At 44.8% G+C, this 27,255-nt stretch overlaps 1 protein-coding gene across 3 annotated transcripts in view; it reads left to right on the top strand.

Annotated features, from left to right (window-relative positions):
- Positions 1 to 26,519, top strand: part of CALR3 (calreticulin 3) — a 27,008-nt gene extending 489 nt beyond the window's left edge. Inside the window, exons 2-10 of one of the 3 annotated variants that reach the window (XM_020908670.2) lie at positions 19 to 120; positions 6,348 to 6,551; positions 13,852 to 13,946; positions 18,500 to 18,688; positions 19,794 to 19,901; positions 19,981 to 20,109; positions 21,046 to 21,138; positions 25,322 to 25,493; positions 25,650 to 26,519. In XM_020908670.2, coding sequence (XP_020764329.1) covers positions 19 to 120; positions 6,348 to 6,551; positions 13,852 to 13,946; positions 18,500 to 18,688; positions 19,794 to 19,901; positions 19,981 to 20,109; positions 21,046 to 21,138; positions 25,322 to 25,465 — 1,064 coding nt within the window. In that variant the 3' untranslated portion in view covers positions 25,466 to 25,493; positions 25,650 to 26,519. Of the gene's footprint in view, positions 1 to 18; positions 121 to 6,347; positions 6,552 to 13,851; positions 13,947 to 18,499; positions 18,689 to 19,793; positions 19,902 to 19,980; positions 20,110 to 21,045; positions 21,139 to 25,321; positions 25,500 to 25,649 lie in introns of those variants that run through there. The other 2 variants (XM_020908669.2, XM_070462366.1) reach the window with 2 other exon arrangements.
- The last annotated feature ends 736 nt before the right edge of the window (positions 26,520 to 27,255 follow it).

The following is a 27,255-nucleotide window of genomic DNA, read 5'->3' on the forward strand; positions in this document are numbered from 1 at the left end:
GTTATTTACCCCCTACAGAGCGCTGGCGGAACCGATGGGTGCCTTCCACTAATGACTCCCAATTTGGGCATTTTAGACTCTCCTCCGGGAATTTTTATGGTCATAAAGAGAAAGACAAAGGTTAGTGTAGGAATCGTGAGATTAATTAAATGAATATTAAACGCCTCATAGCAACCTTTAAAGGTAGGTGTGGCACACCCCAACACCCATTTCACAATTCGGGAAACAGGCCTGGGTAGGGTCGTTTTGTCTTTTCTCTCTTTAGAAGACACCAAGATGATGTCTCTTTACAAGCACTAGTCAGATGGGTTTGGAGACCCGAGGGCCTTAGGCTACAGAAGGAAAAACATCAGAAGATACTTCTCATTTTTATTTTCAAGTTAAAAAAAAAAAATTAAGGTTATATGCTGTCAAGTGGATGGATCTTAGGGGGTCCAATAGAATGAATATAGTTAAGACTGCACACCCAGATCAAGATAGGAACTTTCAGGCCCCACTTCCACCCCCAGAGGCAAGTCCCTCACCCCCACCCTGCCCCAAGTCTGTAGCCTTCTGGTACCAAGAATAACCTCCATTCTGGCTTCTCATTCCTAATGATCAAAAGTAGACAAACTACTGCCTGTTTTTTTATACACCAGCTAGATTTCTAAGTTTTTTTCTTTAATCCACCTCAGGGCTTAGTCACAGCACGCGGGAGCTTCCGTTCCCTGGCAAGAAAATCTTTTTCTTGCCACGCATGAGCTCTCTAGTTTTGTCACTCTGGCTTAGTTGCTCTGTAGTATGTGGGGTCTTAGTTCCCAGAACAGAGCTTGAACCTCTATCTCCTTCATTGCAAGGCAAATTCTTAACCACTGGACCACCAGGGAGTCCCCTCTTCATTGTTTAGTTGTTGGGGAAAAAAAGGAAGGGAAATAGTATTTTGTGATGCATTAAAGTTATACAATGTTCCATGCAGTGTCTGAAATTTCACAGTCCATAAATAAAGGGTTAGTGGAACACAGCCATGCTCACTTATTTGCATACAGTCTGTGGCTGCTTTCAGGCTGCAATTCTCAAGGCAGAATTGTGTAGTTCAGACTCTCAAAAGTGTAAAATGTTTATTCCCTGGCTTTTAACAGAAAAAAAGTTTACCAACCCTTGATTTAGATGAAAAGTTCCCCTCTTCACCACCTTCCATTCACTTTCCATTCATCTTCCATCTTGACCCTGTTACACCATCTTGCCCTAACACCCAGCAACCTCTGGTTTTGGAATGTAATTGCATTGTTTCATAGATACACATTGCTCCAAATTGTCAGGCTGTAATGGAAAAAACAGAGTGAAAATGATCAGTTCTATGAAGCTTGTCTAAGGAGTGGGGTTGTCATTTGTTTTTTCCCCCACAATAGTTTTCCTTCCTCCAACCTGAAATGCTGAGACTCTAGACTTTGCATTTCATTCACTCCAGCACATGTCTACTGAGAGCAGATACAGGCAAGGCACTGAGTATACTGGTTAATTTGACCTCTCATTTTGGTCTTCCAGGATCAGGACATAGAAGTCATGGATGGAAAGATCAATAGAAGTTAACTAGACAGAGAAGGGAGGTGCTGAGAGGTGATGGTGATAGCTGAGGAGTGGGGTGAGTCAGTTCAGTTCAGTGGCTCGGTCGTGTCCAGCTCTTTGTGACCCCCTGGACTACAGCACTGTAGGCTTCCCTGTCCATCACCAACTCCTGGAGCTTGCTCCAACTCATATCCATTGAGTCAGTGATGCCATCCAACCATTTCATTCTCTGTTGTCCCCTTCTCCTCCTGCCTTCAATCTTTCCCAGCATCAGGGTATTTTCCAATGAGTCAGTTTTTCTCATCAGGTGGCCAAAGTATTGGAGTTTCAGCTTCATCATCAGTCCTTGCAGTGAACACTCAGGACTGATGTCATTTGGGATGGATTTGTTGCATCTCCTTGCAGTCCAAGGGACTTTCAAAAGTCTTCTCCAACACCGCAGTTCAAAAGCATCAATTCTTCGGTGCTCAGCTTTCTTTGTAGTCCAACTCTCACATCAATACATAACTACTGGAAAAACCATAGCCTTGACTAGATGGACCTTTGTTGGCAAAGTAACATCTCTGCTTTTTAATATAACTTTCCTGCCAAGGAGTAAGTGTCTTTTAATTTCATGGCTGCAGTCACCATCTGCAGTGATTTTGGAGCCCCCAAAAATGAAGTCTCTCACTGTTTCCATGGTTTCCCCATCTATTTGCCATGAAGTGATGGGACCAGATGCCATGATCTTAGTTTTCTGAATATTGAGCTTTAAGTCAACTTTTTCACTCTCCTCTTTCACTTTCATCAAGAGGTTCTTTAGTTCTTCTTAGTTTTCTGCCATAAGGGTAGTGTCATCTGCATATCTGAGGTTATTGATATTTCTCCCAGCAATCTTGATTCCAACTTGTTCATCCAGCCCAGGGGTTCTCATGATGTACTCTGCATACTGACCTTTTTTGGCAAAATAGTGTCTCTGGTTTTTAATATTCTGTCTAGGTTGGTCATAGCTTTTCTTCCAAGGAGCAAGTGTCTTTTAATTTCATGGATGCAGTCACCATCTGCAGTGATTTTGGAGCCCAAGAAAATAAAGTCTGTCACTGTTTCCACTGTTTCCCATCTATTTGCCATGAAGTGATGGGATCAGGTGCCATGATCTTAGTTTTCTGAATGTTGAGCTTTAAGCCACCTTTTTCACTCTCCTCTTTCACTTTCATCAAGAGGCTCTTTAATTCTTCTTCTCTTTCTGCCATAAGGGTGGTGTCATCTGTGTACCTGAGGTTGTTGATATTTCTCCCAGCATTCTTGATTCCATCTTGTGCTTCATCCAGCCCTGCATTTCTCATGATGTACTCTGCATGTAAGTTAAATAAGCAGGGTGACAATACACAGCCTTGACATATTCCTTTCCCAATTTGGAACCACTCTGTTATTCCATGTCCTATTGTAACTGTTGCTTCTTGACCTGCATACAGATTTCTCAGAAGGCAGGTGAGGTTGTCTGATATTCCCATCTCTAAGAATTTCCCACAGTTTACCATGATCCACACAGTCAAAGTCTTTGGCTTAGTCAACAAAGCAAAAGTAGATGTTTTCTTGGAACTCTTGCTTTTTTGATTATCCTGCGGATGTTGGCAACTTGATCTCTGGTTCCTCTGCCTTTCCTAAATCCAACTTGGACATCTGGAAGTTCTTGGTTCATGTACTGTTGAAGTCTTGCTTGGAGAATTTTGAGCATTACGTTGCTAGCATGTGAGATGAGTGCAATTGTGCGGTAGTTTGAACATTCTTTGGCACTGCCTTTCTTTGGGATTGGAATGAAAACTGACCTTTTCAAGTCCTGTGGCCACTGCTGAGTTTTCCACATTTGCTGGCATATAGAGTGCAGCACTTTAATTAACCGCATCATCTTTTCGGATTTGAAATAGCTCAACTGGAATTCCATCACCTCCACTAGCTTTGTTCATAGTGATGCTTTCTAAGGCCCACTCGACTTCACACTTCAGGATGTCTGGCTCGAGGTGAGTGACCATATCATTGTGATTATCTGGGTCATGAAGATCTTTTTTGTAAAGTTCTGTGTATTCTTGCCACCTCTTCCTAATATCTTCTGCTTCTGTTAGGTCAATACCATTTTTGTCCTTTTTTGTGGCCATCTTTGCATGAAATGTTCCTTGGTATCTCTAATTTTCTTGAAGAGATCTCTGAAAGTGAAAGTCGCAGAGTCGTGTCCAACTCTTGACTATACAGTCCATGGAATTCTCCAGGCCAGAATACTGGAGTTGGCAGCCTATCCCTTCTCCAGCGGATCTTCCCAACCCAGAAATTAAACAGGGGTCTCCTGCATTGCAGATGGATTCTTTACCAACTGAGCTACCAGGGAAGATCTCTAGTCTTTCCCATTCTATTGTTTTCCTCTATTTCTTTGCATTGATCACTGAGGAAGGCTTCCTTATCTCTCTTTGCTATTCTTTGGAACTCTGCATTCAGATGGGTATATCTTTCCTTTTCTCCTTTGTTTGTCGCTTCCCTTCTTTTCTCAGCTATTTGTAATGCCTCCTCATACAACCATTTTGCCTTTTTGCATTTCTTTTTCTTGGGGATGGTCTTAATCACTGCCTCCTGTACAATGTCACGAACTTCCATCCATAGTTCTTCAGGCACTCTGTCAGTTACATCTAACCCTTTGACTCCATTTGTCACTTCCATTGTATGATTGTAAGGGATTTGATTTAGGTCATACCTGAATGGTCTAGCGGTTTTCCCTGCTTTCTTCAATTTAAGTCTGAAAATTTGGCAATAAGGAGTTCATGATCTGACCCACAGTCAGATCCTGATCTTGTTTTTGCTGACCGTATAGAACTTCTCCATCTTCAACTGCAAAGAACATAATCAGTCTGATTCCGGTATTGACTATCTGGTGATGTCCATGTGTAGAGTCTTCTCTTGTGTTGTTGGAAGAGGGTGTTTGCTATGACTAGATGGCCTTATAATTGCCTGGATGCTAGCGGGAGGGACTGCAGATCACCTGAGAGAGGGATGGGTGGGGGTAGAATGGAGAAGAGAGAGATAGGTGTGGGAGTGGGAAGTCAACTGTGAATTCAGGCTTAGACATACTAATATAGAATGCCAGATTCATTAATGATGGCTCTCAGCATAGGCAGTTATGGGGACAGGAGTATGTTGCACAGAAGGGTAAGTTATAAGACTGGCTGTTTTCAAGTTTGTCTTTCTTTTTTTAATTTAAGCATAGTTGATAGTTGATTTATAATATGTTAGTCTCAGGTGTACACCACAGTGATTCAGTTATATATATATATATTTTTTCAGGTTCTTTTCCTTTATAAGTTATTACAAAATACTGAGTGTAGTTCCCTGTGCTATTCCAGTAGGTCCTTGTTGTCAGGTTTGTCTTATGGTCCAGTGTAAGGTAAGGAATTGGTTCAGAGCTGTGTGGCTGCTGAAAAAGGGAGTTTGGTCTTGCAGTAAACGACTAAGCTTGTATAAGATGATTCATGTGACAAAAGGATGGTTTTTTTTGTAAAAATAGCCACTACACAGATGACACCTATGAACCAACTCACCCCATGCAGTGAAGCACCTTTTTTTTTCTCCAGATCAGCATTCTGTTCTCCTTTAGCCATTGTGTCTCTAAAGTAGCTGTTTTATGATGAGAATTAAGCTAAAGAAGTAGACTGCTCCATGTATTTATTTATTCAACTTTGTATTTTGTATTGGGATATAGCCAGTTAACAAACAATCTAGCAAAGGGACTCAGCCATACATACCCAAGTATCTGTTTCTCCCCAGACTCCCCTGGCATCCAGGCTGGCATATAGCCCTGAGCAGAGTTCCATGCGCTCTACAGTAGGCCCTTGTTGGTTATCCTTTTAAATGTAGCAGTGTGTGCATGTCCATCCCAAACTCCCTAACCATCCCTTCCCCACATCCTTCCCCCTGCAGCCATAAATTCATTCTCTTCAGTCTGTTGAGTCTCCTTGTTTTGTTGGTTCATTTGTATCATTTTTTGAATATGGATTCCACATATAAAGGCTGTTATAGAATATCCCCCCTTCTCTGTCAGACTTATTCACTCAGTATGACAGTCTCTAGATCCATCCCTGTTGCTGTGGACGGCAATATTTCATTTTTTTTTAAATTATGCAGTTAGTTAGCTTTGACCTCACCAGGTCTTCGTTGCTGTGCTCAGGCTTTCTCTAGTTGTGGCAAGTGGGGGCTACTCTACTCGTGGTGCGCAGGCTTCTCGTTGCGGCTTCTCTTCCTGCAGCGTGGGCCCTAGAGCACATGGTCTTTAGTAGTCGTGGTGCACAGGCTTGGTTGCTCCACGGCATGAGGAATCTCCCTGGATCGGGGTCACACCCATTTCCCCTGCACTGGCAGGCAGATTCTTAACCACTAGACCACCAGAGAAGTTGCAGAATGCTCCATTTTTTAACCCAGTTGCTACAAAGCTTCCTTGTATATTCCCACCCCTTGGAAAATGAAGGGAAACAAAATGAATCCTTTATCCTTAATTAGACCACATATCTGTCCATTAGAACTGAAGTGTTTTTATAACTTAAGACCTAACTGGTGTATTAAATACAAAAATACATACACGGGTATGTGAGATGGAAGTTCTGTGGCAGCACAGAGCCCGTTAGTGACACACGCATCGCATATTATTGTACAGATGTGCTCTAGGTGCAGGATCAACATAAATGGTTGGAAGGTTTATCAGGGGTAGGGGAGGATAGCCATTTAATTCTTGCCTTGCTGAGTGGTGTCATTCCTATTCCTTCATGAGTACTTTTTATTTAAAGGTCTGCAAACCACACAAAACAGCCGATTCTACGCCATCTCTGCACGGTTCAAACCATTTAGCAATAAGGGGAAGACTCTGATTGTTCAGTACACAGTAAAACACGAGCAGAAGATGGACTGCGGAGGGGGCTACATTAAGCTGTTCCCTGCAGACGTGGATCAGAAGAATCTGAATGGGAAGTCCCAGTACTATATTATGTTTGGTGAGTTTCGATAGTGCTGACAACCATTTCTGGTGATTTGTGAAAACTCTTCCACCTATAGGATCCTTAGATTGACTTTGCTCAAGTTGTGTTGAGAATATCTAACTAAAGGTTTTTAGTACTGTTAAACCTAATTAATTTGGAGGAGGGCATGGCAACCCACTCCAGTATTCTTGCCTGGAGAACTCCATGGACAGAGGAGCCTGACGGGCTACAGTTCTTGGGGTCACAAAGAGTCAGACACGACTGAAACGCCTTAGCATGCCAACACACAGATTTAATTAATATAGCAGAAAGGCAACTGTACCATTCTATTGTTCCAGGGAGAAAGTTATTTATTCAATATTTATATAGCCCAGGTATTTTGAATACCTCAGGAATGTATACCTTGACCATGGGCCATGTCAGCCCAAAGCCTTGTGTATTCTGGCTGGTGAACCAAGGATGAATTTTTAACTTTTTTTTTTTTGGCTACACTGCATAGCTTGTGGGGGTCTCAGTTCCCCAACCAGGGACTGAATCTTGGCCATGGCAGTGAAAGCCCAGAATCCTAACCATTAGGTTACCAAGGAACTCTCAGGTTTTCAACATTTTTGAATGATTAAAAAAGGACAATACTTTTGATCCATAAAAATAATAGACAGTCAGATTTCAGTGTCCACAAGTGAAGTCTTAATTGGAATGCAGCCTCACTCTGTTCATTCACATCTTGTCTGTGGCGGCTTTCAAGCAGCAGTGGCAGAATTGAGTGGTCATGACAGAGAATATGTAGTTCACAAAACCAAAACTATTTACTGTCTGGATCCTTACAGAAAAAGCTTGTTGACTGCTTGAATACATTAAATGTCTCTTAACACCAGGAGTAATTAACATCTGTGCTGGAATTGGGAAGGGACCACATTTGGCTATAGGAACTAGACATAACTGAAGTGTGTGGATTCGAAAGCCTTTAAAATGAGGAGTCTGGGAAGATGGGGGAATAGGAAGTACCAGGAATCTGTCTCCCCACCTAGACAACAGTTGCACTGGCAGAATCTTTCTGATGTAACTATTAAGGAACTCTGGAGTCAGTGGAAGTACCGCACCTTCCAGCAGAAGACTGGGGAGGTCACTGTCGGTGAGTTTCAGCTCTTTGCACGGTAGTACCTACCCGTCTCCCACCTGTAGCCACATGGCTGACAGACAGCTGTGCGCCCTGTTCCTGGAGCAACTTCTACTGGAACCAGGGTAGGCGAAAAGGATCCTGTCCTCCAGATATCAAAGCTCTGAGATCTGGTGGCTGATTCCTGCTTCTGATGGGAGAGGCACAGAAAAACAGATGGCTAGCCATTGTTGTCACACCTCCATACATTGTCGTAAGCCTCTCCTCTTCCAGCTGAAATGAATCCCAGGAGACTAAAAGGGCTAGAACCCTCCCTCCCACCCTTCGTTTTCACCTTTCCCCCTTTAGGAAACTAGGCATTAAAGACTAGGACATTAAAAAAACAAATGCATATGCAAGGGAAACTAAAAAGTGACTGCACATACCCAGGAGAACACTCAGAAAAAAACTGAGAAAACCCTGTTTATGTCACAGGCTGACCCTTGGTACAGAGTGAACCTTCAACAAATCAAGCAAAAAACCAAAAACAACAAAGCAAAGCCTACAGAAGGAGGAGAATCCAATTTCCAGAGTTAACATTAGACTCAAATGTCCAGTGTTTAGCAAATAATCACAAAGTATACAAAGAAGCCAAAAAGTATGGCCCATTCAAATGGAAAAAAAAAATCAATATAAACTGTCCCTGGTAAAAAGACCTAATGATAGCCCTTTTAGACTTAAATATCTGTCTGAATGATTCTAAAAGAACTAAATGAAGATGTAGTGAAAGTCAAGAAAAATATGAGAAAATGGAAATACAATAAGGAGATTGGAAAAGAGCAAAAAAAGAAAGAAAGAAAGCCAAGGATATAGTAAACTTAACAAGAACCCAAAATCAAATTCTGGAGTTGGAAAGTACAACTGACATGAAAAGTTCACTAGAAGAGTCAAAGGCAGATTTGAGCAGAGAGAAGAAAGGATCCAAGAACTTGAAGATAGGCTAGTGGAAATGATCAAGGCTGAGAAGCAGAAAGAAACAAGACAGAAGGAAAGCAAGCAGAGCCTAAGGGACCTATAGGACACCATCAAACAAACCAGCATATGCACTGTGGGGATTGTGTAGGAGAAAAGAGAGAAACGGAGCAGAGAGAATATTTGAAAAAAAATAAAACAATGGCCTTACAAATAGCTGTGAAAAGAAGAGAAGCAAAAAGCACAGAAGGAAAGGAAAGATACACCTATTTGAATGCAGGGTTCCAAAGAATAGCAAGGAGAGAGAAGAAAGCCTTCCTCAGTGGTCAGTGCAAAGAAATAGAGGAAAACAATAGAATGGGAAAGACTAGAGATCTCTTCAAGAAAATTAGAGATACCAAGGGAACATTTCATGCAAAGATAGGCACAGTAAAAGACAGACTTGTTATGGACCTAACGGAAGCAGAAGATATTAAGAAGAGGTGGCAAGAATATACAGAAGAACTATACAAAAAAGATCTTCACGACCCAGATAATCACGATGGTATGATCACTCACCTCGAGCCAGATATCCTGGAATGCGAAGTCAAGTGGGCCTTAGGAAACATCACTATAAACAAAGCTAGTGGAGGTGATGGAATTCCAGTTGAGCTATTTCAAATCCTAAAAGATGATGCTGTGAAAGTGCTGCATTCAATATGCCAGCAAATTTGGAAAACTCAGCAGTGGCCAGGACTTGAAAGGTCAGTTTTCATTCCAATCCCAAAGAAAGGCAATGCCAAAGAGTGCTCAGACTACTGCACAATTGCACTCATCTCACACACTAGTAAAGTAATGCTCAAAATTCTCCAAGCCAGGCTTCAACAGTACATGAACCAAGAACTTCCAGATATTCAAGCTGGATTTAGAAAAGGCAGAGGAACCAGAGATCAAATTGCCAATATCTGTAGGATCATCAAAAAAGCAAGAGAGTTCCAGAAAAACATCTATTTCTGCTTTATTGACTATGCCAAAGCCTTCGACTGGGTGGATCACCACAGACTATGGAAAATTCTTAAAGAGATGGAAATATCGGACCACCTTACCTGCCTCTTGAGAAATCTGTATGCAGGTCAGGAAGCAAGAGTTAGAACTGGACATGGAACAACAGACTGGTTCCAAATAGGGAAAGGAGTACGTCAAGGCTGTGTATTGTCACCTTGCTTATTTAACTTATATGCAGAGTACATCATGAGAAATGCTCAGCTGGATGAAGCACAAGGTGGAATTGGGATTGCCGGGAGAAATATCAATAACCTCAGATATGCAGATGATACCACCCCTACGGCAGAAAGCTAAGAAGAATTAAAGAGCATCTCGATGAAAGTGAAAGAGGAGACTGAAAAAGTTGACTTAAAGCTCAACATTCAGAAAACTAAGATCATGGCATCTCGTCCCATCACTTCATGGCAAATAGATGGGAAAACAGTGGCAACAGTGACAGACTTTATTTTTTGGGGTTCCAAAATCACTGCAGATGGTGACTGCAGCCATGAAATTAAAAGACACTTACTCCTTGGCAGGAAAGTTATGACCAACCTAGACAGCATATTAAAAAGCAGAGATATTACTTTGCCAACAAAGGTCCATCTAGTCAAGGCTGTGGTTTTTCCAGTAGTCATGTATGGATGTGAGAGTTGGACTACAAAGAAAGCTGAGCACCAAAGAATTGATGCTTTTGAACTGTGGTGTTGGAGAAGACTCTTGAGAGTCCCTTGGACTGCAAAGAAATCCAACCAGTCCATCCTAAAGGACATCAGTCCTGAATATTCTTTGGAAGGACTGATGTTGAAGCTGAAACTCCAATACTTTGGTCACCTGATGAGAAGAACTGACTCATTGGAAAAGACCCTGATGCTGGGAAAGATTGAAGGCAGGAGAAGGGGACGACACAGGATGAGATGGTTGGATGGCATCGCTGTCTCAATTGAATACACTTCGGGAGTTGGTGATGGACAGGGAGGCCTGGCATGCTGCCATGTTTCACATTTACTCTTTTTTTTTTCCATTTATTTTTATTAGTTGGAGGCTAATTACTTCACAGCATTGCAGTGGGTTTTGTCATACATGACATGAATCAGCCATGGAGTTACATGTATCACATTTACTCTTGAATTTAAAATCTGAAGTGAAAAAGGTCTTCCTTTAGATTAAAAAAGAATTTTAAGTGGCTCAATTTGAGTTATGGTGATTATTCCCTCAAAACAGGATGGCAGAGATATCTGGCAAAAAAAAACGTTACCACTTGTCGAATTAGAGATGATTTCACAAATATTTTATTTAGTTAGATTTGGTAAACAAAATAACTGCAAATACCCAACTAAATACTACCTTTAAATACATTCAACATGTCTGCTACATGTAAATTGCAAAGCAGCATATATTGGAGTAAAAAAGATATTTAAAGTTTTCTGTATTATTTTGTTTTTAACTCACAATCAGTTACATTTCACTCAAACCCATTGTGTCACTCTTAGAACACTTCCTGTGATTTCTTAGCTGCAGTTTTTGGTTTGAGAGCAGCTTGCAGGTATTGAAGAGAAAGGGAGGAATGTGTTTCATTGGGCCCTTCCAGGGGCCTTAACTATGCGATCTTAGATTATGTTTAAGCCCTGGAAATGGGTAACGTGGCCCCCATTTTGCAAATAAGGAAACTGAGGCTCAGAAAGATTAAAATACTTGCCCAAAAGTCAGGTCAGCCCCACTTCAGAGCCCATATGCTTCCATTCTTCACAAAAATCCATTCCTGCATAGCTATTTTATAAATGCTGTTAATGGAAAAACCAGAAAAACAGATTTTTCTGGTCAGATCTGGGCACATTCTGAAGCTGAGTTTAATAGTAAAAGCGTGTAGGTGCTTAGAGATAGAGAAGAAATTTCTGACCAATTTCGAGAGAAAAATAAATTTCATGTTCCAGTCCCAAGGTAATAGTTCTGTTTAGTTCAGTCGCTCAGTCATGTCCAACTCTTTGTGACCCCATGACCGAAGCAGACCAGGCCTCCCTGTCCATCACCAACTCCTAGAGCCTACTCAAACTCATGTCCATCGAGTTGGTGATGTCATCCAATCATCTCATCCTCTGTCATCCCCTTCTCCTCCTGCCCCCAATCCCTCCCAGCATCAGGGTCTTTTCCAATGAGTCAGTTCTTCTCGTGAGGTGGCCAAAGTATTGGAATTTCAGCTTCAGCATCAGTTCTTCCAATGAACACCCAGGACTGATATCCTTTACGATGGACTGGTTGGATCTCTTTGCAGTCCAAGGGACTCTCAAGAGTCTTCTCCAATTGTGGTGCTGGAGCATCAATTCTTCAGTGCTCAGCTTTCTTTGTAGTCCAACTCTCACATCCATACATGACCATTGGAAAAACCATAGCCTTGACCAGACAGACCTTTGTTGACAAAGTAGTGTCTCTGCTTTTTAATATGCTGTCTAGGTTGGTCATAACTTTCCTTCCAAGGAGTAAGCGTCTTCTAATTTCATGGCTTCAATCACCATCTGCAGTGATTTTGGAGCCCAAAAAAATAAAGTCAGCCACTGTTTCCCCATCTATTTGCCGTGAAGTGATGGGACCAGATGCCATGATCTTAGTTTTCTGAATGTTGAGCTTTAAGTCAACTTTTTCACTCTCCTCTTTCACTTTGATCAAGATGCTCTTTAATTCTTCTTCACTTTATGCCATAAGGGTGGTGTCATCTGCATATTTGAGGTTATCCAAGGTAATAGACTTTCTTACAAATAGTTCACATAGCTTTTGTTTTTTTAAAAAATTAAACTCTTTCCAGCAATAACAAAAAAAAAAAAAAAAGAAATTTCATAAACGACACATCTTCAGGGAACTCCACTGGGAGGTAGCTGTGGTGTTTTTTCTCCTCCCGTAGGATGCTATTTCTAAGTTCAATGGCGCATCTACTCTGATAAATTGTTAATATTCTTTAAGTAATTATGTGCAGCCTAGTTATCTCATTTAATCTGGAGGTTCATCACTACAGGTTCTAGAAGAAATCGAAGTCACCTGCTTGTGTTTACAGAGTTTGTTCACATGGGTGGGTACAGGCTTGGGTCTGCAGATATGGTGGACTTCGATTTGAGACAGAAAGACACGCAGATGCTCTCATACATTCCTACTGCTTCAAGTCAGTGAAGGAGCAGCTGGGTGGTAATTCCAAACATTCTTGGAAGGCTTGACAGGTTCTCTAGATCATCCCTCCAGTAAACCTTGCTTAGAATATTCAGAACTTCTTAGTCTCTGAGCAAGAAATAAAGTATCCTACAGAATTCCATTTCCTTAGTGACTGAAACTTGATCTCATACCAATTTAAAAATCATTAACTTTGTTGTGTTTTTTTTTAAGGCTTTTTTTGTTGTTGTTGTTGTGGACCACTTTTAAAACCTTTATTGAATTTGTTACAATATTGCTTCCATTTTATGTTTCTTTGTTTTTTGGCCATGAGATGTGTGGGATCTTATCTCCCTGATGCAGCACCTCCTGCAAAGTCTTAACCACTTGACCACCAGGGAAATCCCCAAAATCTTTGAATAGAACTTCTTACAGACTTCACCATGCATCAGAATCTACATATTGATCGTAACCTCTCTTTTGCTTATGATGTGGGGATATTGTTAAGAAAGAATATCTGTATATATGTGTATTTTCTTGGAACATAAAATAACAATAAATATTGAGCATTACCATACTAAAAGCTTTACATACATTAGCCCCTTGAATTGGTAAAATAGCTTCGTGGAGTGAAGATTAACACCCCCATTTTATAGACTGGGACACTGAGGCGGGAGAGGCAAATACGTTTTCTGCAAATATGTCTCAACATGAGAGGTGGCTGGGATCGGAGCCAGTCAGTCCAGCTCTGGAGCCCTCCTGTGGGCACGGGAGCCCTGGTCAGAGCTTCCGAGGGAGGGTCTAAAGTTCAGACTGCGTGTGGCAGGGATGCTTACCAGACTGTTAGACCTTCCTTTTCTTCCTCACCTGCTGGCTTAGCCTTGAGTTCAGAGTGGCTGCGGTGACTGTGACCTGACCTGAGTGTTGCTGTCCATTTAAAAAATCTCCCTGCGGGCATCTGATTATTCCCAGACACGTACGCTCCCTGTGTCTTGTTTACTCTTTCAGAAGAATGGTGGGGATATTGCTGTGGTGATGTATTATGAAAGGAATTTGAGAGCGGTTAATTTTTGTTTGTTTGTTTTGTAGGACCTGATATTTGTGGATTTGACATCAAGACAGTTCATGTTATTTTACATTTCAAGAATCAGTATCATGCAAACAAGAAATCAATCAGGTGTAAGGTAAATGCTTTCCTGTTAAATTGGTGATCATGTTAATTCTTGAAAAGATGATAATGGAAGTTTGTAGAAAATACTTTTTACCTTAAAGTATTTAAGGGAACCTTGGGGGTGAGCCTTGTCTGTCCTGTCCCCACTTTCCAGTTTAGCAGGCCCATTAGAGACACTCGTCCACAACTTGGATTGGGTTGGGTTCTGAAGTCTTTTTTTTTTTTGGATGAAAAATTATTTTATTTTAAATTTAAATTTACAGTTTTTTAAAACTTTTTATTTTATGTTGGGATATAGTTTGACAATGATTAACAATGTTGTGATAGTTTCTGGTGGACAGCAAAGAGATTCAGACATATATATGTGTGTGTGTGTGTGTGTGTGTGTGTGTGTGTGTGTAGACGTGTATCCATGCTCCCCCAAACTCCCCTCCCACCAGAAGGGCACACTTACTTCTCACCCTGAGCTGTGACATCCATTTATAATTTGCTTCATAAGGATTATAGCAGAATGGTGGCATTTCAGTCCCCATCATCATTGGGCTTCTCAGGTGGCGCTAGTGGTAAAGAACCCACCTGCCAGTGCAGGAGATGCAAGAGACTCAGGTTCGATCCCTGGGTTGGGAAGATCCTCTGGAGGAGGGCATGGCAACCCACTCCAGTATTCTTGCCTGGAGAACGCCATGGACAGAGGAGCCTGGAGGGCTACAGTCCGTGGGGTCGCAAAGGGTTGGACACGACTGAGCGACGTAGCACGCATGCACATCCATCATCATTAAGGAATGAAACATTCAGGATGAAAAATCACTCTGGAGGAATTAATCTTCCAAATACCAAAACAGTTTTTTTTCTAAATATTTATTTGTTTGGCTGAACTGGGTCTTAATTGCAGCATGTGGGATCTTAGTTGCAGCATGTGGGATCTAGTCCCCTGACTAGATCAAACCCAGGCCCCCTGCTTTGGGAGCAAAGGGTCTCAGCCACTGGACCACCAGGGAAGCCCCCCAAAACATTTTAAAATGGGAATATTTCTAAAATGAACACATACATCCTTTACCTTTATACCCAGAGGATCCTGTGAAAATGACCCTTTAGGTCTTAGGGCCTGTTTATACTCAATAACCCTGCCCCAGGCTTCTCCAAAGAGGCAACTTGCATTAAGTCCCTGGTGTCTGGGCCTGGGAAGAAGAAGTACCCTCCCCAATGTGCAGCCCCCACTTTGAAGGTAAGCACCAGGAAGTAGGGACTTGTCCCCTGAGGAATCCCCAGCACCCATGGCCTCTGGGAATCTGGGTAGGACGCCAGTGTGTTGCAAGATTATTGAGAGCAAGGAGAGGAAGCATACATGTGTGCATGCTCTCTGCACGTCCAACTCTCTGCAACCCTGTGCCTGTAGCCCGCCAGGCTCCTCTCGTCCTTGGGATTCTCTAGGCAACAATACTGGAGTGGGTTGCCATCCCCTTCTCCAAGGGATCTTCCTGACCCAGGGTTCAAACCCAGGTTCAAACCCAGGTCTCCTGCATTGCAGGTGGATTCTTTACCAACTGCGCCACCCGTGAAGTCAGGGAGCATCCATACTTGTCTCTTACTCAGCCCTGAGCAGTGGGTGTGGTTTCCTCGCAAAGCCCCAGTGAGTCTCTGCAGAGTGGTTTCTCTCGGAGTCCCACCTGCTGACCTGGGGGTTCAGCAGGTACCCCTGTGTATGAAGACCTGACACCCTCCCTTGGGGGGAGTGAGGAGGAGCTCAAATTCCAAGTCTTCCTCCTCCGCCTTAGTGTTGGACCAGCGGGCAAGTCTTCCTCCTCCGCCTTAGTGTTGGACCAGCGGGCATGATTGACTGTTTAACTGCAGCTCAGGTGTGCGAGAATGAAACGGGGTGACCCTACCAGACGGAGGCTGTGAGTTCTGGCCTGGACGGTGCCTGGGAGGCCAGAACTGGGTCACCTGGAGGCAGCAAGCCTACAGGGCCCTGGGTGGCACCGGCAGGCCGATGACGCCCTCGGATGGGTGCTGCTGTTTCTGCAGCCTGCTAGAAAAATAAGAGATGAGTCTGTTGAGGGAGCTTTGGAGCCTCGGATCGTAGCAGCTAATCGGCATTAAGACCTCCTGGGTGAGGAGTACAGTTGTCTTCACGGGGCTCCGATTTTCTCTGCGATGCTGTGAAAGAAACGTACTGGTCAGCCCTCCGGGGTTTTCATGGAGGAGGTCTGGTCTGCCTTTTTAGAAAAATACCTCGGATGTTCTGGGGAGGGAAGGAGAATGCAACAGGTGGAGAGATGGATGAGACTGTTAGATCAAGGCTTCAGCAGGGTGCAGGACCAGGGGCATTCTATTTCATTTCACTTTTGACTGTGCTGGGTCTTCATTGCTGTGCAGACTTTTCTCTAGTTGCAGCGAGCGAGGGCTGCTCTCCAGGTGTGGTACGTGGGCTTCTCACTGTGGTAGCGTCTCTTGTTGCGAAGCACAGGTCTAGGGTCAGAGTCTTTAGCAGTCACAATTCGCAGGCTCTAGAGCACAGGCTCAATAGTTGTGGTGCACCAGCTTAGTTGCTCAGCGGCATGTGGGGTCTTCTCTGACTGGGTGTGGAACCTGTGTGTCCTGTATCAGCAGGCGGATTGCTTCTCACTGAACCATCAGGGAAGCCTGGAACTTGGGAACATTTTGACAGATGATTCCCGTGTGGAGTCCGAAAGACTTGGTGATGTTTGGAATGTGGATGTTGAGGGTGGATGATGACCCTCAGCAGCATTGCTGTTAAACAGGAGGGGAGATCAAGGCCAAGAAAGGGTCAGGGCCGACTCGGGGGTCGTGTGTAGAGCAGCTGGTTGTGAAATCCGGGTTAACGCTGCAGAAGCATGCGTGTGTGTGCCCAGCCGCTCAGTCGTGTCTGACTCTTTGCGACCCCAGAGCCAGCCAGGCTCTGCTGTCCATGGGGTTTCCCAGGCAAGATTACTGGAGTGGGTTGCCGTTTCCTCCTCCAGGAGGTCTTCCCAACCCAGGGATTGAAGCCGAGTCTCCTGTGACATGGGTGAAGAGTAAATCGCTAGAAACGTGGAACCTGAAGCTTGGCTGACAGGTGGGAGCAAGGATGTCGGTTTGAAGCTGTTTGTGTAAGTGCGAGTGTAGTTGTTACCTCTCAGGAGGCTCTGAGCCTGTGGCCAGACCTCAGAGGGTGCCGGCCCTGGGGCCAGCGAGCTCAGACTCTAAGCTGTGAAAGGTGAGTGGAGACAGAGGCGGGCAGGGAGCACGGGGAGAGCATTGGAAGAATCGTGCATTCAGCTGTCAGAGCGGACTACAAGGGCTGAAGTGGACACGGAATAGACTGTAGTGCTGATTCTGGATAGTTATTGGCCACACAGTATGGCAGACCACAGGGGCACTGAAAATTTTTTAAAATTTTATTCATTTACTTTTGTCCATGCTGGGTCTTCATTGCCGTGTAGGCTTTTCTCTAGTTGCGGCGGGTGGGGGGCTGCTCTCTCGTTGGGGTTCGCAGGCTTCTCATTGCAGTGGCTTCTCTTGTTGTAGAGCACAGGTTCTGGAGCACTTGAGCTCAGTAGTTGCTGTTCCTGGGCTCTAGAGTACAGGCTCAATAATTGTGGTGCATGGGCTTCGTTGTTCCACAGCATGTGGGATCTTCCCGGACCAGGGACTGAACCCATTTCTCCAGCATTGGCAGGCAGATTCTTTACCACTGAGCCACCAGGGAAGCCCCTGAAAGTGTTTTGATTTGGCCTTTAGCAGAGACAGACTGCTCCTGTCAGGGCCTTTATGCTGGGGCAGTGGTTCTCAAACCTGAGTGGTGTCAGAGACCCTGAAGGGCCTGTGAAAGTGACCAGAGGTCCGCTGGGTTCCAATGCAGCAGATCAGGGCTGACCTGGGAATGAGCATTGCCCATGTACCCCCAGTGAGACTGATGCTACCGGAGTATGGTGCTTGGGTCCCCTCTGCTGGTGACTGGCACTCCCCCTTATGTAGTTCTCCTACCAGGGATCAACCCTCATCCCCAGCATTGCAAGGCAGATTCTTAACCACTGGACCACCATGGAAGTCTCCAGACCTCCTTTGTTGAATGTTAAATGTTTTCCTTATGTCCAGTCTGGGCTTTTAACCATGCCCAAGAAAGAAACCAGGCCTGCCCCAGCCAAGCTTCAATTGTTGGACAGCTCATCAGGAGAGTGTTAGGAAGTTGGTATCTTTCGGAATACTGAACAGGAAGTTGTTTTCCGTACAGCTTTTCTAAGTCAAACAACGCAATGGTCCCCTGGTTCACACCGACTTTCCCCATCACGATTGCCCGGGAGGTTAGAGGTGAGAGCAATTGCCTTTGCATAGGAAAGGGATCAGCCACACAGGGAGGGCTGCCAGCAGTGAGGAAGTGCTCTATGGAGGGGTGACTCTTCTGTAGGACACCCGTTCATGGTCAGGTCAGCCCCTCTTTCTAGAGTGCCTCTGCTTGTGTTTACGGTAAGGCTTTGAGCCATGACAACGTGCACTGCTTACCTTGACCTGCCTTGAAACATCAAGGGTCTCATTCTTTTCTTCTTCTCCCCCCCAAACACGCAGGTTGATAGCTTTACACACCTTTACACTCTGGTTTTAAGACCAGACCTCACTTATGAAGTGAAAATTGATGGTCAGTCGATTGAATCCGGAAGCATTGAGTATGACTGGCAGTTAACATCGCTGAAGAAGATGGAGAAGGCATCAGCAGAGGCTGAGGGTTGGGACCAGGCTGCCAAGGACAAATCCCAGGTGTGGATTCTCCCCGCACAGCTGCTAGAAAGTATGAAGTGTAGTTTGTAAGTACCCAGGGATGATGACAGCAATAAAACAAGGAGCCCCCTCCAGAGCGTATGCGCTGAAACCAGCCACACAGCTGCGTACTTCAGGGTATTGTGAAAGAGTTAAGACTATTTGAGATGAAAGCAAGAAGGGTTTGCTTTCTTAACCGATATTTTTTAAATCTTTATTTATTTTTATTTATTTGGCTGCACCAGGTCTTGGGCTTCCCAGGTGGCTCAAGTGGTAAAGAATAATCTGCCGGCCACTGCAGGAGACTTGAGTTCAATCTCTGGGTTGGGAAGATCCCCTGGAGGGAAGCATGGCAACCCACTCCAGTATTGCTGCCGGGAAAATCTCATGGACAGCAGAGTCTGGTGGGCTACAGTCAATGGGGTTACAAAGAGTTGGACACAACTGAGCATGCTTGCACCTGTGCCAGGCCTTAGTTGTGGCATGTGGGATCTTAGTTCCCTGACCAGGTATCAAACCCATGACCCCTGCAATGGGAGCATGGAGTCTTAACCACTAGGCCACCAGGGAAGTCACAAACCAATATCTTTTTCTTTTCTTTTCTTTTTTTTTCCCATTTATTTTTACCAATGTCTTTTTCTGAAAAAGGAAAATGCATCAGCAACCTTTATTAAAATGATTTTCTTTTCATTCTGCATTTGAACATAGTATTTTGAGCATCATACTTGTGACTGACAACCAAGCATCCATGACTGTAACAGCTGTGTATTAGTTTCCTATTGTTGTTCAGTCAATAAGTCTTGTCCCCATCTTTGCGACCCCCATGGACTGCAACACGCCAGGCTCCTCTGTCCTTCATTACCTTCCGGAGTGTGCTCAGATTCATTTCCATTGAGTCGGTGATGCTGTCTAACCAAAAGGACTGCAAACTGCAGGCTGTGATCGAAACCCCTGGTGAGGTTAGGAACCCCAGCACTCAGCTCTTCCACCATCAAGTTGAGGAAGAGAAAAGTGCACCTGGGGTCACAGGCCTGCCTCTGCCTCTTGGCAGATCTCCTTTCTCAAAGCTGAGAATCTAACTTTCTCCCCCTGCACACATTTGAAGGACTGGGAGAAGCATTTTCTGGACGCCAGCGCCAGCAAGCCGAGTGACTGGAACAGCGAACTGGATGGGGACTGGCAGGCGGCCATGCTGCAGAAGCCTCCGTACCAGGTGCGTGGGTGGCATCGTCTTCCTGCCAGCCCCTCCCTCCCGTGTCCCCGGGGACCACCGCTTATGGTTTGTCTTGCAGGATGGCCTGAAACCTGAGGGGATAGACAAAGATGTTTGGCTCCATCAGAAGATGAAAAACAACTATTTGACCGAATATGACCTCTCAGAATTTGAGAACATTGGTGCCATTGGACTGGAGCTTTGGCAGGTCGCTCGTTTTGTCTTGTTTGTTTCTGCACTGGGTCTCTATTGCCGTGTGTGGACTCTGGTTGCAGCGAGCAGGAGCTACTCTCTAGCTGTGAAGCGTGGGCTTCTCGTGGTGGTGGCGTCTCTTGTTGTGGCTTTCGGGCCCCAGAGCAAGGGCTCAGTAGTTGTGGTGCACGGGCTTAGTTGCCCTGAGGAATATGGAGTCTTCCAGGACCAGGGATCAGGCCCGTGTCCCCTGCGTTGGCAGGTGGCTTCTTAATCACTGGACTGCGAGGGACGTGTAAGTTGCCGGGTTTTAAACTTGCTCTAGTTTAATAACTCTGAACTTCAGCCTGAAGTGCCTATCGTGCACCTGGCACCCCTACCCAGACCCAATCCTTACAGCCCTAGATAAAACGGACATCCTTCCTGCCCTCTGGACACTTCTTATCTGCCCTCCACGCCCCCTGGAATTCTGCCTGGTGCTGGCCTTGTGGTGCCTGTCAGCTCTAGGATAAGATTGCAGGTTCTGATGTAGTGGGTCCGGGGTGGAGCCTGAGGTCCTGAATCCCTCGCGATGTTGATGCTGCCCATCGATGGCTCACACTTTGCACAGGGAGGTTCTCAATCAGCGGTTCTCCAACATTGCTGGATGCTCAAGTCCCTGGGGAGACCTTCAAAGCCTCTATGTCAGGTCATACCCCAGACCTGCTAAACCAGCATCCCTGGGAGTGAGACCAGGCATCAGCAGTCTTGTCAGTGTTCCCAGTGGTCCCCACACACAGCCAAGTTTGAGGACAGTGCCCTGGAGGGAACTGACATTCTAGAAAAGGGTTTCAGCATGTGCTAATATCGACAGCTAATCACTGTGACAGTACTGAATAAATCACAGCAGTTTTTATTTTGTGGAAAGTTTCATTTTCCACACCAGTAACAAAGGTCTTATTTTCATCCACAGGTGAGATCCGGAACCATCTTTGATAACTTCCTGATCACAGATGACGAAGAGTATGCTGAGAATTTTGGCAAGGCCACCTGGGGTGAAACCAAGGTACGATGAACACAATGAACCCTTTTTTGTTTTTTCTTTTTTTTTTTTAAGAAGCCAGCCCTTTATTTAGTATTTATTTGGCTATGCTGGGTCTTCTCTGTTGTACGTTTGTTATCTCTGCTTTTGGTTAGTGGGGGCTGCTCTTTGTTGCAGTGCGAGGGCTTCTCATTGCAGTGGCTTCTCTTGTTGCAGAGCACGGGTTCTAGAGCGCAGGCTCAGTAGCTGTGGCGCACGGGCTTATTTGCCCTGTGGTATGTGGGATCTTCCCGGACCAGGGATTGAACCTGTGTCCCCTGCATTGGCAGGTGGATTCTTAACCACTGGACCACCAGGGAAGTCCATGAACACAATGAACTTTGCTTTTGTTATTCATTGATATCCACACCTGAGTCTCACATATAGAAAAAGGTGTTTTACTTTTTCTCTAATAAACACCCCACCCAGATCAAGATAAAGAATGTTACCAGAGCTCTAGGAGCCTCCTCATGTCCCCTCCCAGCCGGCACTCACCCTCAGAGGAATGGCAGTTCCACTATTGCATCACTGCAGATGGATTTGACCTCCTTTTGAAATTCATATCAATGTAGCTACCCATTATTTATTCATTCAGGCCATGTCGTGAGGCTCATTTGTATTTTCCCATAGAGCAGTAGCTTGTCCTTCCTTTGTGAATATTCTAGAAGCTATGTGTCTGTTCTCCGTGGATGCAGCTTTGGGATGCTTGCAGCTTGTGGCCTCAGGGATAAGCTGGTTCCAGTCATTCCTGTACCTGTCTTTCAGTGGCCACATGGCCAGGAGTAGACAGAACAGTCACCAGTTCATACTCAAACAGTTTCCAGCGTGTCATCCTATTTACATTCCCTTCTGCATGGATGAGAATTTCAGTGCAGAAGGGAATGTAAATCTTTGGCCATGCTAGGCATTACTGTCAATTGCTGATGAGTCAGATTTATTGAAGTCTGACTTATGTGCTGTGAAATGTACAGTTCTGTGAATCCTGACAAACACTTATAGTTATGAAAACACCACTAAAAATCAAGATGTAGAACAATTTCGTGCATGCGTGTTCAATCCTGTCTGACTCTTTACAACTCCATGGACTGTAGCCTGCCAGGCTCGTCCATCCATGGGATTTCCCAGGCAAGAATACTGGAGTGGGTTGCCATTTCCTTCTCCTGGGATCTTCTCAACCCAGGGATCGAGCCTGATTTTCTTGGCTCTTCTGGATTGGCAGGCAGATTCTTTACCACTGTGCCACCTGGCAAGCCCAGAACAATTTCACCACCCCCAGAAGTCTCCTTGTAGCCAAGCCCTCCCCTACTCCAGCAACTACTGATGGTCTGATATCTGTCCCTATTGGGTTTTTTTTGAAGTATAATTTATTGGCAATGTTGTATTAGTTTCAGGTATACAGCAAAGTGCTCTCTCTCTCTCTCTATGTGTGTGTGTTTCTGTATTCTTTTTCAGATTCTTTTTTCCTTATAGGTTGTTATAAGATGTTGAATATAATGGTTCCCTGTTCTGTACAGTAGGCCCTTGTTTTTATGCCCCTATAGTTTTGCCTTTTCCAGAATGTCATATAAATTGAATCATGTAGTGTAGGGTCTTCTTTTTTTGTCTTTTTCTTTTTTGGCCTCACTGTGAGGCACGTGGAATCTTAGTTCCCCGACCAGGGATCGAACCTGTGCCCCCTGCACTGGGAGCGTGGAGTCTTAACCACTGGAGGCATGGAGTCTTTCTGAGTCTGTTTCTCTCACCAAGCGCAGAGTCTACAAGATTTCTCCCTGTTACTGGGGTTTCATCAGCGCTTTGTTTCTCCATCTTACTGAGTAGTTTATCAGCTCACCAGCTAATGGATATTTGGGTTCTTTCCAATTTTTAACCGCATGATCAAAGCTGCAAACAATTTCGTATATAGTTTTGTGTGTGTGTGTGGATGAGCGCTTTTATTTCTCTTGGTTAAAACCCAGGGTGGGGTTTGCTGAGTTGCATGGTGTGCCTTTAACTCTATGAGAAATTGCCAGACTGTTTCCCGAGGGGCCGCACTGTTCTGCACTTCCTCCAGTCTCCCCAGCACTGGGATTGTGGGTTTCTATAGGTGTGTAGTGGTATCTCTCTCTAGTTTTGTGTGTATTTCTCTGATGAGGAATGGAGGTGGGCACTGTTTCATGGCTTTTGTGGCCATTTGGATATCCTCATTTATGAAATACCTGTGTTCTTAAATTAAAAAAAAAAATCTTTTGGCCCCACTGCGTGGCATGAGGAATCTTATTTCCCCAACCAGGGGTCAAACCCAGCCTACCTGCATTGGCAGCACAGAGTCTTCACCACCGGGGAAGTCCAAAATACCTGTGTGTTAAGATGTAAGTTTTGTTATTAATCAGCTATGGCAAGACTGCCAGACCAGGAAGTGGCCACCATCAAAAAGATAGTTTGTTTTACTAACAGATCCTGAGAGGAGCGGCCAGGCCAGGCCATGCCATGCAGGGCCACATGGGGAAGCACCAGGGTTGGTCAGGAGACAGAGGGAAAGGGTGGAAGATATGAGTAAAAAACTGTGGTTTAGTCTCTGCAGGAAGGAGTAGATGAAGCAGGATAAATAGGCTTAGGATTGGCTAGTTTTAAGAATTTCAGTGGGCCCTGGGGCACTAGTTCTCTAGCATCTGGCAATGGGATAATTCAGATGACAGCTCAGCCCTGAATATAAAAAGCCCAGTAGTGGAGGTGGTTAGGGATGTGAGCTCTGGATGTAGCTTGCATATTAAAGGAGTTCTTTCAGTCATTGACTGTCTCTAAGACTCAGTCCCCTTGGAGGGGCCATCCATCCCTGGGTCAGCAGGGCCCCACACATCAGAGCAATAGAAGCATGTCATGTCCGTCATCCTGGACCAGCTGCAAAGTGGGTGCTTAAACTTTGAACAGTTCATCTCATTTTGGGGGGAAACTTCCCCTCCACTGATGAAAGGTGGTTATCACTAAGGGATTTTTCTTATGAGCCATTTCTTCTTGAATCTGATTTCTGCCGCAAAGGCTCACTGAACTCTTTTCGGCAATGACTTCGGGAACCTCCTTGACATGTCTGCACTCAGTCCTGGCCTTTCTTTTAATTACACAAGTTTGGATTTTCTCATTTGGGCTCTGAGGCCTCTTCTCATCTCTCCCTTACTGGTCAGCTGGTTGAGAGACAGGCCCAGGTGCTCTGGGAATGGAAGAAGGAGAGGGTATTTGTTTCCTGGGTCTGCCATAACAATGTCACCACAAACTCGTTGGCTTAAAACATCACAGATGGGAACTTCCCTGGCAGTCCAGTGGTTAAGACTCTGAGCTTTCATGGTAAGGGAGGTGGGTTTGATCCCTGGTCAAGGAACTAAGATCCCTCATGCCACGAAGCTGGTCAGAAATAAAAAAGCCCATGGCAAATGTATTCTCCCAAATTCTGGAGGCCAAAAGTCCAAAATCAGTATCAGTGGGCTGAAATCAGGGCATCAGCAGGGCTTTGCTCCCTCCAAAGGTTCTAGGGGAGAACCCTTACTTCACCTCTTGCAGCGTCTGAAGGATCCTGGTGCTCTTGGTTTGTGGCCACATCCTTCCAGTTTTTGCTTCTGTCTTCACATGGCCATCTCCTCTTCTGTTTGTGTCAAATCTCCCTCTACCCCTCTCCTATGAGAACACTGTGATAGAATTTAGGGCCCACCTGGTAAGCCAGTAGAATTTCCTCATCTCAACATGCTTAATTTAATCACATCTGCAAAGCTCTTTCCCCCTACATTGTGTGTGTGCGTGCTAAATCGTTTCAGTCGTGTCCAACTCTTTGCAACCCTGTGGACTGTAGCCCACCAGGCTCTTCTGTTCATGGGATTCTCTAGGCAAGAATACTGGAGTGAGTTGCCATGCCCTCCTCCAGGAGATCTTCCCCATTCAGGGATCAAACCCACATCTCTTTCATTCCCTGGATTGGCAGGTGGGTTCTTAACCACTAGCGCCACCTGGGAAGTGCTCTCCTACTCCATATAAGGTTACATTTCCAGGTTCCAGGAATGGGGACCTGAATATCCTAGGGGGGTTCTTTTTCAGTCGACCCCAGCTGGTGTGGAGGCAGGGGCAGGCTGTATGCTGACACCCAGTCAGCCCTCAGAAAGCATGCATAATCCCTGGCCACCGGGCTCTTTGTTTTTTTCCCCAGGGCCCAGAAAAGGAGATGGATGCCATACAGGCCAAGGAAGAAGTGAAGAAGGCCCAAGAGGAAGATGAGGACGACATGTTCATGGGCAGGTTTACTGGGCGAGAAAATAGCTTCAGAGCATTCCACAGAAAAAACGAGCTTTAGTCATCCCCACCCCAGATAAAGATGACTGGTAAAACCTTGTTTCTTTACTTTATTCTACCTTTAAAAGTGCAAATGTCCGCATGTGTGGTCATTTGTCTAGTTTTCTTTGAAAATGTTCTTATTCTTCTCAGTGGGGTGGGTATGGTTCTCCCTGAGAATCTCCTCTTCCCTCCCCTCCCCCCAGGTTCCCCTTGTTCCAACCTCCCCCCATCATGATACCCAGAAACGTTTCCTCTGGACAAACCCAAGTGCTGGAGGAAGCCCGAGGCCAGTGAGACTCTGGCCAAAAACACCACACTCTCTTCTTAATCCCCCCCCAAATGTTTAATAGAAAAAAGATAGTAAAACTTACTTTGAGAAAGGAGAAACGATGCTTCATTGCTTTGGGTTGTAAATTACTAGGGCTTCCCTGATAGCTCAGTTGGTAAAGAAATCAGTTGCTCTCCTGCCTGCAATGCAGGAGACCCCAGTTTGATTCCTGGGTTGGGAAAATCCCCTGGAGAAGGGGTAGGCTATCCACTCCAGTATTCTTGGACTTCCTGTGGCTCAGCTGGTAAAGAATCCACCTGCAATGCGGGAGACCTGGGTTTGATCCCTGGGTTGGGAAGATCCTAATAACATATGGGAAACTTTTTCAGTATGGAATCTTTATGCAGCACCCTTGGTCTGGAAAGGTTTTGCATGCCTCCCTTGCACGCTGGTTATTCCAGAGAACCCAGGCCTTGTGCACAGATGTTTAATATTCCATAAAGAAGGTGATGCTTTCCCCCCAACTCTGTGGCCCGCTTCTATGGCCGTTGGTTCTCTGTAAAACAGAGCAATGAAATCCATTCTCTCAAGTGAAAATAGTGATTACTTTGCAGTTTAATTTTTTTTTTTCCCTTAAGTCAAATGACTTGCTTTGAAAAAGTCACACATAGAGGCTTCTGTTTTGAAGAGCTCTGTTTTCACACAGAAATTTGTGTTGGGAATAATCAAATCGAGGACACCAATTTTGGAATTTGGAATTCAGTCATGTTATAAGGAAGCCAAATAAAATTGGAAATGATACTGAGCATTTGGATAAATGATTGGTGTGAAAAGTCTGACCAGGAAGTGAAGGTTGGGCAAGTTTTTGTTCTGGCTTTGGTCGAAGTTGGCAGACTTGCGACCTTGAACTTTCTCGGCTGCTGGATCATTTTGGTCTTGCCAGGTAATCAGTGGTTATCAGTCTCAGAAGTCTTCTCTGGTGCCTCGGTGGTGAAGAATCTGCCTGCTCATGCAGGAGTCCCAGGTTCGATCTGTGGCTTGGGAGGTTCTCTTGGAGGAGGAAATGGCAACCCACTCCAGTATTCTTGCCTGGGAGATCTCAGGGACAGAGGAGTCTGGCAGGTTACAGTCCATGGGGTTACAAAGAGTTGGGCACTTAATGGCAACTGAACAACAACAAACTAGTCTCAGAAGCTAAAGACTGACTCCCTGGAAGCGCAGGGGCGGGATTCAAACACTGCCCACCTTTAAAATCTCTAAACAAGGGAAAAGTTAATGAGGAAAGAAACAGTGCTAGAACTCGAGGGAAAATGCCAGAAACAGCTGAACAGAGATGGGTCAGACCAGCTCAGACCCAGCAGGACTCATTTTCTGCAGCAGCACAATCCTGGAGAACTTTCTTCATCTTTGTGGCTAATACAGTAGCCACTAGTCACATGTGAACCCTTAAAATGTGCCTGGTGGGACTGAGAAATGAATTTTTTTTTTTAATTAATAAACTTCATTGGGTCTTCACTGGTGATTCAGTGGTTTAAGAAAAC

The sequence above is a fragment of the Odocoileus virginianus genome, chromosome 3 (genome assembly GCF_023699985.2).
Source record: "Odocoileus virginianus isolate 20LAN1187 ecotype Illinois chromosome 3, Ovbor_1.2, whole genome shotgun sequence".
In the NCBI taxonomy this organism is placed as follows: domain Eukaryota; kingdom Metazoa; phylum Chordata; class Mammalia; order Artiodactyla; family Cervidae; genus Odocoileus; species Odocoileus virginianus.